Raw genomic sequence first — 13045 nt, forward strand, 5'->3', positions numbered from 1 at the left:
CTAATATGTAGCTGACACAATGTAGATACAATATACTATAGTTTGTGATATAATAATAACAATAATAATAATAATAATAATAATAATAATAATAATAATAATGATAATACTACTACTACTAATAATAATAATAACACATTCTATTTTGAGGTGCCTTTCAAGTCACCCAAGGTCACCTTCCAATAAAAAAATACATCACATATATTTTTATAATATATTAATATGTGCATTAAACTTATGTCTTCAATCAAAACGTTCTTTATTTACCTTGTTGACAAAGTCCTCGTAACCGGGGTAGTAAGTGGTGACTATAGAAAAGATGTACCAGTCATACTCCTCCATAATGTTCAACATGACAGAGGCCTGCTGCTCGATGGATGGGCCGAACTGGAAGAACATGGAGTGGTCGTCCTGGAAACCAGAGACACAGAGCTAATCAGGAAACAAGGTCATGAGTCATTCAGTATGAGAGACAACTGGAAGGTAGGGCACAGATGATTATGGAGACTGTCCAGCTCCTGAAAACTTCAGGACCAAATATAGAGTTGTTTATGTCTCAGTTGTCTATTCCCTGTTTATGCTATACAGAAGATGCAACAATGTATTCATAATCCTTTACTTCCTATTATGCCACAAAAAAAAAAAGAAATGAATAAAGATTCAAACAGTCAGGGTGACATTTCACTTCCAGTTCAAAAATGTTTCATCAGTCCCCAAAGGGAAATTTGATCATTGTATAATCATTATAAATAGACAGACAAATGGAACAAATAGTCAAATTGTAAAAATGTTACTATCGAGGGGTGTATATACTGTAGTTTGCTATGTAGAGCTCGATATGTAAATGGACACCTGGTGCAGTATACTTATTGTCGGGCATTAAATATGCAGACATAAATCTTTGTCAAAACATTTTTTTCAAAGTAAAGGGAAGGGGAGTTTAAAGAGGAAGCTCCCCTGTCGCTTCAGGAGCTTGTTTGTTGCAGAAAGATGGTCAAGGGCAGGTCAGTCAGTCATGTAAAACAGCTAAACAAGTCATGGGGACCTAAAAGTCAAGACGGATTATTTACAACTGAAAAAAACTGAAGGCGACATGGCGGTGGGGCTGTAATGAGAGCACCGTCATGTCAGTGGTCTTCAGTTTGCTCATAATAGAGACATAGTATTCAGAGCAGGCTGAGATGATTGGAGGTGTTGAGTCATGCTTAAACACTGCCAACTGCTCAAAGGTATAATTTGCAACAGTAGTCAGTTAGAATTTGTAAAGAGAAAAGATGCAATTATCAGGAAAAACTGACAATTGAAACACTATTTACTGAACGCTTCGCTGTGGTTAAATTCTAAAGAACAAAAAAAAAACACTTCTGGGAAAGTACTGCATGGCTTGATTTTCTGCTTATGTCTGTTGTTTCCTCTCTGCTCTTCACTTGTGTGGCTAATCCCAGTCTAAGAGAGATCGATCAGTTCTCAGACTAAACACAGATGTTATTCATTCCTTAATTTTCCGTGTCTGCCTCATCCTATTTAGAGTTTAGGGTGCCCAATAGCTTTCGGACAGGCCACTAATCCAGGGTCTTAGCGTCAGCAACAGACAAACAACCATGCATGCTAAAACTTACTCCTATGGTCAGTTTAAATTAATGACATGCATGTCAGCAAGAGGGTTCCAGTCTCAATCCCTACCTGGGGCCCTTCTGTGGGGAGTTTGCATGGTCTCCCCGTGTATGTGTGGGTTCTCTCCGGCTTCCTCCCACCATCCAAAAACATGTTAGGTTAATTGGTTACTCTAAATTGTCCTTAGTGTGAGCGTGTGTGGTTGTTTGTCTCGTTTGTCTCTATGTGGCCCTGTGATGGACTGGCGACCCCCGCTTTTTGCCCGATTGCTGGGATAGGCTCCAGCAAGGTATAACTTACCTTGCCGCCATCGACCAGGTAAAGAAAACACTCTTAATGCATATGAAAATGTTTAATGCCTGCTCTCGATTTAATGGAGTTAACAAAAGCCAAATGTAAACGGACCATGTATGCTACTCCTATACATACTCATATAATGATCTGGTAATAGCATTGGAGAAGTAAGGGATAGTAGAGTGACTGGCAGTGTTGGGAATGATTGGGTAAGGAGTGTGTGTGCGCAGGCTGAGCCCTGACGCATTACCCAAACTGACAAAATGCACACTCCACTCTGTTTAGGAAGGTAATGACAGTTTTCTCACACATGATTGACAGCCAATGCAACACTCACCTCTAAGCCCATGTCTTCATTAAAACTTATAATTGTTTGAGCCTTTCAGCTTCAACAAAGCGGGTTTAAATGAACTGTGAGGATGAGAGTTACATGTAATTTACTCTGACATTATTATTCCATCTGTCTTTAACCACGTTCCCTATCTGTACTTCCACCTGTCAGCCCCACTGAAATGTCTATCATGCTTTCAGAGGATGAGGCTGGTTATATCGTTTGCTTTCTTTATTGTTAGCAGGAGCTAATAACGGGGTGTATCCTTCATTTTTAAAACTGTGATTAGATTTGCTTGTTTTGGGGTTTCCCACGTCACTGTATTCTAACTTATGTTTATCTATCTATCTATATGTCTATCTGTCTATCTGTTTATCTGTCTAACTTATTTTTTTCCTTATGTAATGATCTTATATGAGTCATCTTCCCTAAACAGAAACTTTTAGTCACATTTATTTACTTTATTTTTTTGATGTTATGGATCATCCTTTTCAAATTCCTCTCACTTACACAGGATTCTTTTGCCCTTCAACATCCTGTCCTCATGTTCCATCTTGGCATCTTATTTTTCATTTATCATTTCTTTCTAAGTGAAGGGGGGGTGTTCTGGTGCAATCACTTGTGAAACAAAACTTGCCATTTGGACAAAGCATGAGGGCTCTACTTCGTCCGTTCGTCCCAACTAAAATTACAGCTAATCATCATCTCATTTTACTTTCTCTTTCATGTCCTAATCACCCCAATTTCATTTATGTCTTTCACACACCCACATGGCAAAGGTGGGAGCTTTTTCTCCTCTTCCTCTTGACTCCCCCAGCCTCGCCCTGTCGTTTCCTTTCCATTTCCCATTTTTACATAACGGCCTGCGGCTCCATTAGTACATATCACAAAGGTGTGAAGTGATCGCTTTTGGCCTTACCGACGCTGCCTGCCTCACGACCTGCTTGCTTTTCTGCCTGTTGCTTTGCATCACATTCTACTCCATCAAGAGCCAAAGAAAAAGTCTTGCCACATAATTTTCAGGTTCTCTTTTCTGTCTCTTTCTCTATCACTTTAAAGGAAAATGTGAAGAAAATGACAGCAGGCAGGACAGACATGGACATGTCTCAAGTGGTCGTCTTTTCTATAGGTGACACAGAGCACCATCTAATGTGGAAACAAGCCAGTCTTGGCAGGTGTCAAATCAGAGCACAACCTCCTTGAAACGTCATTAGCATCAAAATAAAGAGGTAAAAGCTATTAGGCGCCCTGCATGCAAAACAGCTAATAAAAACAAAAGAGAGGCGAAATCAAAACCAAGATAGTTGTCATTGGTTTCATCATACCGCTCACTTTCTGATCTTTTATCACTATGCATATATGAGCTATACAAGCTGTGTAAGAGGTTACAAAAACATTTTAATGAATGATTTTTCAAAATTTGAAATTCTAATTTTTCCTTCTGCATGATGCTCCTTTATATTATGTGGTGCAGTGCCTACTGCCAAGGAGCTTAATAAGGAAAATTGTAAAGTTTTGTTAATATGCCATTCTAACATAACCCTGTGTGCTTGGGTTGACTCAGCTGATACGTAGAGTTTGAAATCACAAACTGTATCAGAGAAACCCCTCAAAGATTAGCTCTGTGTTGGGAAAACTAATCAAGAAGTACTATGAGGCCGTTAATGTTGCCATAAACTCTGACGTCACTCTGAGCCAGCTTCCACAGTGGGGAGTTGATGTTGGTGGTTGTTTCAATGACTCAAAGACTAATCTAATTAGTTAATGATGCTTAAAGACCAGGCTGCTGAGTGTGATTGCATCAGTCAGCATCAGACATGAGTAGCATACTCTGTGTGTGTGACAGGCACTGATAGTATGATCCTCTGTAATCTGCTACCCAAATCCTGAACCTCAAGATATTAAGTGGTAGTAAGTGTTCCCCAGAAAAGCGGAAACAACACCAGATATTGCTATTTCTCCCAAGGACGTCTTATACAATGTGAAAGTTTCAGGGACTGAAGATGTTTAAATTTCCATCATGCTTTGAGCTGAATTAAATCAGACAAATAGCTTGGAAAATTGTGGGCTAGTGGGTCCTGCTGGACAGGCCTTTTATTTTTTTGCTTTGTGGTGTTTATTATATACAGAATGCAGAGTGCATGTACATTCCACAAAGAGTTGTAGAACAAATCACACACACACACACACACAAACCTTGTTAACTGATCACAAAGGTTTAACTGAGTCAAATTCCATAGATGTACTTCAAAAGCACTTTTCTGTATCTGTGGCAAGTCAGGACCAATTAATGCATTATTTTCATGTTTCTTCTTTATACCACTGATCACACACTTCCTTTTACATTTTCTCACCGTTTCTTTCTTATCCAGAGACGCATCAAATGTTGCTTTTATGTTTCGGCTTGCATGCAGAAATTTTAAAAATACTCTCTGTGTTGTTGTACAAAATCCTGCAACATATTTGTGAAATAGCTTCCATCCTCTTCAAAAAAAAAAGAAGAGCTGGTTGTAGAGTGACGCAGTTGAGGGCCATTATCCAACCTTTGTGCAGATAAGGCACGAGAGCTTGCTAAGTAAAACAAACCTCTGTGTGTCATTCTGCTCCCTAGGGTGCTGCACTGCTGCCTAAAGTGTGAGTCTAACCTGCCTGCAGTTACAAGGGTGACGCCGCACTCTCACTGAACTCACTGGAGATCCAGTTGGTGGCAGAAATAACCACATGTTAATGCACACATTCATCTGTGTAAATAAAATACAAAGTTGTTGTTTTTTTTTCTTCCACAGATGATCCCCATAGTGCTGACGTCTCTGCCTCTCAGCATTATGCATTAAATTGAGATGAGTGCCAGTGAAGTGTCAGGGGTTGCTGCATGATTTAAGCCCATCCAACTCAGTGAGATTTTGCTCAGATTGTCACAGACACCTCTCAGGACACGTGGTGGGAGCTGAGTCTGCCTCTGCAGCCACAGCTGCGGCGGCTGTGAGCAGCAGCTCTGTGCGAGAGCTGCGCGGAGCCATCCTCAAGCGGGGAGGGCTGAAAGGATTTGGCAACACATCTCCATGTCATGCCAACGAAAGCCTGTCTCCAATTAGATTTGCAGAGGAAGAGCGACATATCAGCCCACAGCTCAACAAGCCCTGGTGGAAGAGGATTGGAGGGTAGAGTGAAAGAGGGGTAGCTGTTGAGGCTGAGACAGACTGGAGTCGCGCTTGAGAAAACAGGCAAACCCTCCGAGCTCGCGGAGACAGGGGCTCACAAACACACACATAAAAACACACATACAAGTGGCAGTGCACACATCGTTCCCTCCAACACTCAGCTTTTTCCACTTCATCACACTCGTCTTTCACCACCTTTCATCTTCCTCCCTCTCTATCTCTCCTCCTCACAGTCTGAGCGCCGTTGCTGCTGTCAATCCTCCTCTGCTGGAGCCCAACCTGCTTCATCATCACATTTCTAATCAACACAGTGTGTTAATTATTCCCATATTCACATGTTTCACTGTCAATTTTTAAACATCTTTTCCCCCGACTTCATTCAATACACTGTTTTAAAGATTCCACAATGTCCTGATTGAATTACTCTTGCTATTTTTGTCGAGTAAATAATTTCAGCTCTGAAATAGGATTCACTCCCACAGCAGGCAGCGGAGCGAGGATGATGGTACTGCTTTTTTACACAGACTCATAATTCAGATACGAGAATGCATTTCAGAACATAAAATATGAAACATAAAACCTACAGAGACTAAATAAAAAGAGTAATTATTCATTCATGATCATTTTAGATGGAATAATTGAATACAAGGACTTGCAATAAAAATCTTATTAAGTGCGTTTATTAAGTGCTGCTGGTGTGCAGAACTAACTTTTTAATTAACTACCATTATGTGTGCAATTACATGTGAGCAAAGATAATAGATTAATTTAACCCAGGAATGACAGTGTTTAGTCTGTGGTTTCCTTCTTGCAGTCTAACTATTTCTGATGTTCTTTGATTTGTCTTTCATTACTGGAGCTTGAATTATTACAATACATTCATTTTAACAAAGTATTACTTATTTAGGCAGAGTTTTGGTTACACACATAATGTAATGATCCAACTTGCACAGAAGCTGTCTTTAATGTGCTGGGACTAACCTTCAAGAATGGGTTCCTAGACCCATACAGTAGACCTACGCTCAAACCAGGTCTCAATCCTTTTCTATGGATTGAGGTAATCTGCCCAATACAAGTTCATATCACACAGTTCACAATGAACAGAGATGGAGCCAGCGCAGTCTCACCAGGAAACTATCCACAGTTGTGAACTGTGAAATGGTAATATAAAGAGTCCACCTGACATGAACGGAATCGCAACCCACCATGACCAAAACATGTAAGCTGTGTCACCCGAATCGTTGCATTGGTTGTGTGAAGTGTACCACTGCACATGGACCGGTTCGTGGGGCCTCGCAGTTGGGGAACGTCTGGACAAGAACGCACCACACATTCTTCACAAGGAGAAGCTTTTTCCAAAGAGAGAAACTGCAGCTTCAGGCGCTTTGTTTATTCATTCAAATACAAGAATTTAGCAGAGTTTTGTGTCCAATACAAGACACTGAGACTTTCACTAAATGCATGCAGTGTTGGACTAAGTGGTGTAGACGGTCTACACCATAGCAGTTCACACAACAAGGATCACGTGAGTGTCCACGTGGCTGAGTGTTCTGTAAACAGTGATGCCCAGCTCGCTGAAACGCTCCTGTTAGACCCACACCCTGATATGGATTTTGAAAATGTAGAATCTACCTCAATTTTATGAGAATTCATATCTTGAGGACACATTTCATTCATATTTTTAGTGAGTTAAAATCAGAAAGACTGACATTTTTAGAAGCACAGAGAAGAGAGGATGTGATCCTGGCTGCATCCTCGGTTCTTTTAATGGTTTATCAAATTGCTCCAGCAGGGATCCCAGCAATGTTGTTTGCCACCATCATAATATTTATAGCTCTGGTCTGGACTCTGCCATTCACCAGTACTGGAGAATTATTTACAACCATCTTTTAAAAGTTATGGTCATAGTTCTTGGTGCGGACAGCCTTACAGTACAGAGCAGAGCGTAGACAAATCAGCACTTTCTCACCAACCTCGGTTCTTGCACATTGCACAGCTTGCAGTTATTCCAGTACTGCTTTGTAGATATAAATCTAACTGCAAGGCATGTGTGATGACTAATCTAAAACGTGATCCAAGTTATACACATAAAATATAAGTAATAGTCTGTCATTCAGCATGTCAAAATAAAGCAGCTGAGCTGATTTGATGAACGGCAAAACCATGAGATTGGGCCTCACAGCACCCTTGCAACAGGTCTGGCTGTAAATATGTGTTTTTCTACCACAAACTATGATTTTTGTGACATCTGAATTTAAACATAACCATGAGAATTTAACTCCTAAGCTTGTGTAAAATTAAATGAACATGATGATGTACATAACAAAATTGGAGGAACAATGTAGTCATTTGTGACTATGTGACACTCATTGGGTTTACATGATGAGATTAACTCGATCATAGCTATAGTTGGGTTATGCTTCTTATCTGAGGAAGGGTAATTATCCTTGGATATATGGCGGTGAATGAATCGAATCACTGGCACAAAGCATGTCATACCCCGGTACAATAGGTGGCGCTGTATCCATTTCAACTATCGCTAATAGAGCCACTTCCGGTTAACATCTTCACCACCACCAACAACAACAAACTCAGGTATTCGAGAAGGATGGCGAACGAAGAGCTAGATGAAGCTACGTCCCTCTACATTTAGTTTGTGATGAGCATGCTTATGGCACAAACGCGATGCACAACGGCGCATTCTCCATCGCGTTGTTTATTTCTTTCCAACGACGGCGACAGCAACAGTAATTGTCTCCTTCGAGAAAAATCTCGAGCATACGCAGAACGCTCAATCCAATCCACTACATGCTTCTGCCGTCTACATGCACGTTTAGTGTACATTTGGATCAAGTTATCTCGGGGTCTTAATCTGATCACGAGTAACCCAATCCGATCTGAATTTTGTCAGATTAAGGTGTCTACATGAACTGAATAACTCAATCTTATTGTAATTTAGCCATTAATCCGATCCGATGGCACTCATGTAACCCCACTGTTTATTGTGACACTATTATAAGCTGCACAGGGGCACCTTCCTGTTCACACTCTACACCTCAGACTTCAGTTTCTGCTCACAGTCCTGCCACCTGCAGAAGTTCTCGGATGACTCGGCGGAGGCCAGGAGGCTGAGTAAGGAGTTTGGTGGACTAAACCACCTGCAACTCAACGTCACAAAGACAAAGGAGTTGGTGGTGGACTTTAGTAAACAGAGGACCCGTCCGAACTCTCTCTCGATCAATGGAACAGAGGTACCTGGGCGTCCACATAGACAACAAACTGAACTGGACTAAAAACACAGAAGCCGTATTTAAGAAAGGTCAGAGCTGCCTGTATTTCCTCAGAAGACTCAGATCCTTCAACATCTGCAGAACCTGTCACGCTTTGATTATGTTTTGTCTTGTTTTCAGGTTTCTTGGTTTATTTCTGTCATGTTTTTTCCCCTGTCACGTTAAGTTTCACTCAAGTCAGCTGTTTCTGTTCCACAGCTGCACCTCATCACTAATCACCTCCCCACAGTACTTAGTTCCAGGTTCCCTCATGTCATAGCAGAATCCTCACCTTACCTTTCATGTCCAAGTCTTGTTTGTCAGGTCAGGTTTTGCTTCTTGGTTTTTTCATAGTCTTGTCTTTGTTTCATAGCAACAGTCTTGTTTTGTTTTTCCACAAGTTTTTTTATATCCAGCTCAGCAGCGTTTTCTCTTCTTGCCTTGTTTTTTGGAATAAACCTTGTCTTTTTGAAGTTCTGCATCTGAATCCTCCCTTCCCACAACATCCCTGACAGAACTATGCTGCAGATGTTTTATCCCTCGGTGGTGTCCAGCGTCATCTTCTATGCCAGCCTTTCTCAAACTTTTTTCAGTCAGAGCACCTTTCAAAAGTGCATAAAATCTCAAGGCACCCCAGTGTAAAATATGATTAAAAACGACACTGCGTAGCCTAAATGTAAATGCAAATGTCCTGTTTATTTAGATGGGACAGTAATGAACAGATGAGCTGATGAAGCTCAATTTGAGGTAATTGTCATTGTATGTTCTTTTTTTAGCCCTACTGTTACCATCTACCATTGCGACCTTTGGTGCAGACTCAGAGCTGGTGGACGAAGGCTCGCATGAAGTAGCCTGAGGCTCCATTTCACAGTCAATCATGTCCGGTTCTTGTGGAGCTGCTTCTTTTAAGAAAACCATCCATGATGCTGTTGCTTGCTCCTTGCTCTTTGTGAAATCAAATTGATTTTCGTGGTTAAATGATAAAACAATGTACTGCGCAGTCACGCTGACCCCGGTGGGCCATTGACATTGTGACATGTTATTGACAATGGGTAGGTCTACGTGAGACAGATTTCTATAGGTAATTTTATATTTTTATTCATTTAAAATTAATTTACAATTGTATCAATCCATTTATATGTAAAATAATGTATTTATGTATTCAAATATATTTATATATGAAATGTCAGATTTTTATTTATTTATTTTTTTTAATTAAATGTCAGAATAGGTCATTTTTTGGAGGCACCCCAGAGTGTCGCGGCACCCACTTTGAGAAAGGTTGTTCTACGCTGTAGTGTGCTGGGGCAGCAGGCTGAAGGCAGCTCACACTAACAGACTCAATAAGCTCTGTCTTGGGAGTAGAACTTGAGTCTTTTGTGGAGGTGTCAGAGAGGAGGATGCTGAGGAAACTGCTCAGTATCATGGTCAACACCTCTCTACCTGTGGCCATCAAACTTTATAACTCCTCCCCTTTCTGCAGGAAGGAAAACTGACACACCTGAATGAGAATAGCAACACCAACATTATGTTCCATCGAATGTGCACTTTAAGGTCATGTCGTTCCATATTTCATGTGCAATATTATCTTCCATTATCATGTGCAATATACTTCTATATTACATCATGTTTTATAAGATGTGCAATCTTTTAACTGTGTGTGCAATATTATTTCACTTTCAACCGTCAACGAAAATTGCTATTATCTGCTTTACTTTGTATTTAACGTATCTTGCTTTCTACTCGTTACACTTCAAGGAAAAACAGTATTTGCACAATTTTGGAGGCTTTATTGTAAAATGATTACAATTCTTTGCACTATGGACCAACATTTCTGTGACACACTCTGTCATGACATCAGGTTGTGTGAGCGGAGATAGTGCATCTGGTTGACTAAATCTCTGTGTGATTCAGTTTCTCTCAATGAAATGCATTTATTTCTCTTATTTTTATTCTCCATCTCTTTCCTTCTGCAGCACATTATTTTTAGCCAAAAAAGACACAACCAGGCAGCAACAGTGGCAAAAGAGCAGACAAAAGAGTGTTCCTTAAAAGATGAAACTCACATCCCTACATGCAGGACAGAGTGAAGTACATTCACATTACCTATAATGACAGAAAATAAGTAAGGTGTTTAGAGCCTGCTGTTTGGGGCTGCCCTTTCAGCTTCCAGGTAAAGACTTGGTTTTTTTTTCCTGTTATTGCAAATGCTCATAACGCAGTGTTAACAAAAACTAAATTAGCTTGTGTAAGTCTAACATTCAGCAACAGCTCATAAGTAAACTTGGTGTCAATGTCATTCTTAGAGGCTACAGTCATATCATTCAGTCAGTCCAAATACAACATTTTGCATTTGTCCATTAGCATGACATTAAACATTTGTTTTTTTCATTTCAAGTCTGGTGTTTTGAATCAAGGAATTGTTTGCACTGTTCTACTGTACACTGTACCGTTGCTTCAAATCTAGAAGTATGATGAAACACAGTCAGGTCTGAATACATACAATCAAGACAGAGACACAAACGTTTGCATTATTTCAAAATGACATTGATTTCAAATTGACATTGTTCTGAATATGAAGAAAACCACCTAAATCTGCATTCCCAGTCTGCTAAAATTAACACCAAAGCTCACAAGCGAGCTCCATATGGTAATAATATCAGTTCAACCTCCAGCAGCAGATGACTATGTATGCCTGTTTGGTCATTACTGGTGGGCGGCTGCTGCTCAGGTGGTAGCAGTGAATTTATACCAGTTGCAGGTTGGCAGGTTCAGTCTCCCCCTCCACATGTCCACCTTATGGTGTAAAATACACTCTATATGGCAATAATTAGCAATACTGATTAATATAAAGAAAATATGAACATACTGTGGTGATATTTTATGTGACCTAACGGTCACTAAAACTGGTCTAACATTCATTCAAGGCTCTGATCAATGTCACATTTCAAGGAGCATCAAAATGTCAGACTGTTTTTCAGATCTAAATCTTGAAAAGAAGTCAACATGAACTTTGATTTCTAAAGATACCTCCTGTATTGAAACCTTTACTTACAACCATTTCAAAGAAGGTGCATACAAATGTAGACCTTTAAAGAACAGGGAATAGAAAAATAATTATATGTTGATTCTCTCAGTCGTGACTGAGGTTCTCTCTTCCATGATGCAAATTACTCAATGTCCTACAGTGTCTGCTGGTGACAGACTCAAAACATTAGTTCCCTACAGAAAGCTGTTAAGAAACAATATGTTTCTGCCTAAAGATACTGCCAATATGTTAAGATAATCGTTTCTGTGATTTTACATAAAATTCTACAAACCATTGAAAATAATTTCTTTGATCAGTTTTTTTGCCAATAACCCTTTCCTAGAAAAGTGAGAAACAGACGCAAACACTCACTCCTCGGAGCACCCGCTGAGCCACTACACTCTTAACTTAACAGTTTGACTTTTAATGTCTTACATTCACCATTTCTGATATAAAAATGTCACATTTACGCATGGAGAAATAAAACCTGTGCTTCGCACAGCCCATCTGCAGGTGGACAGCTGACAGCACTATGGCATAATCCAGCATCTGGGTTAAAAATCCTTCAACCAGCCTCAGTAACATTCAGCACCAGAAATGAGGTCAAGTCTCAGTGAACCCTTTTTGTTTCCTTTGCAGCACACTTAAATTATGAGAATAATTACCAGTCTATCCTCTGACACTTGCCTTGATTTTAATGATCCAGTCGAGCTTTTAACTCAATGACACAAAGATTAAAATTTTTTTCATCATAGATTGAATTTGAGTGCACCCATGTTATCAAGAGGCCAAATTTGTCCAATTTTAATCTTCTACTTAATCATTTATCATTATATTATTTAGCTCCTCTAAATACAGGAACAGGTCATCTGTCTAGATATATTACGATTAACTAAGAGGCCACATTATTGTATCTATTTCTCAAGTCAATTCAAATGTATCTATATATCCCAAAATGACATCAGTCTTAATACGCTCTACAATGAAAAATGCCTTCATCACATATTCACAAATATACATACAAATTGTTCCATGAGAAAGGTGCAGCAAAAGAAAAAGCTCTTAAACCTGCATATGACTAATGTATAGTAGGGAGGAGAGGAATCGTACCATCTGTGATCACAGAAGATGAGATGGCATATCAGGCTGGACCAAGTCAGCCACATGAGGTGGTCTGCAACCATTTGGTACTTTGGTGAGTAATAAAACATTCCAAAAAAGATCCAATCTTGAATGTATTGTGAGTCTGTGGAGTTACTACAGAACTGGTGTGATATATCAAAACTTTTTGTGAGAGTTTCAGCGAGTTAGACGGATTCAGAAGAAGCACATACATTCAGACATCACT

At 39.8% G+C, this 13045-nt stretch overlaps 1 protein-coding gene across 2 annotated transcripts in view; it reads right to left on the reverse strand.

Moving 5' to 3' along the window:
• The window catches only part of grin2bb (glutamate receptor, ionotropic, N-methyl D-aspartate 2B, genome duplicate b), a 123765-nt gene that overhangs the window by 54030 nt on the left and 56690 nt on the right, over positions 1 to 13045 (reverse strand). For both annotated transcript variants that reach the window (XM_072383352.1, XM_072383351.1), the window contains exon 4: positions 268 to 411. In XM_072383352.1, coding sequence (XP_072239453.1) covers positions 268 to 411 — 144 coding nt within the window. The remainder of the gene's footprint in view (positions 1 to 267; positions 412 to 13045) is intronic.

The sequence above is a fragment of the Leuresthes tenuis genome, unplaced genomic scaffold, assembly GCF_036924035.1.
Source record: "Leuresthes tenuis unplaced genomic scaffold, fLeuTen1.0.hap1 SCAF_4, whole genome shotgun sequence".
Classification (NCBI taxonomy): domain Eukaryota; kingdom Metazoa; phylum Chordata; class Actinopteri; order Atheriniformes; family Atherinopsidae; genus Leuresthes; species Leuresthes tenuis.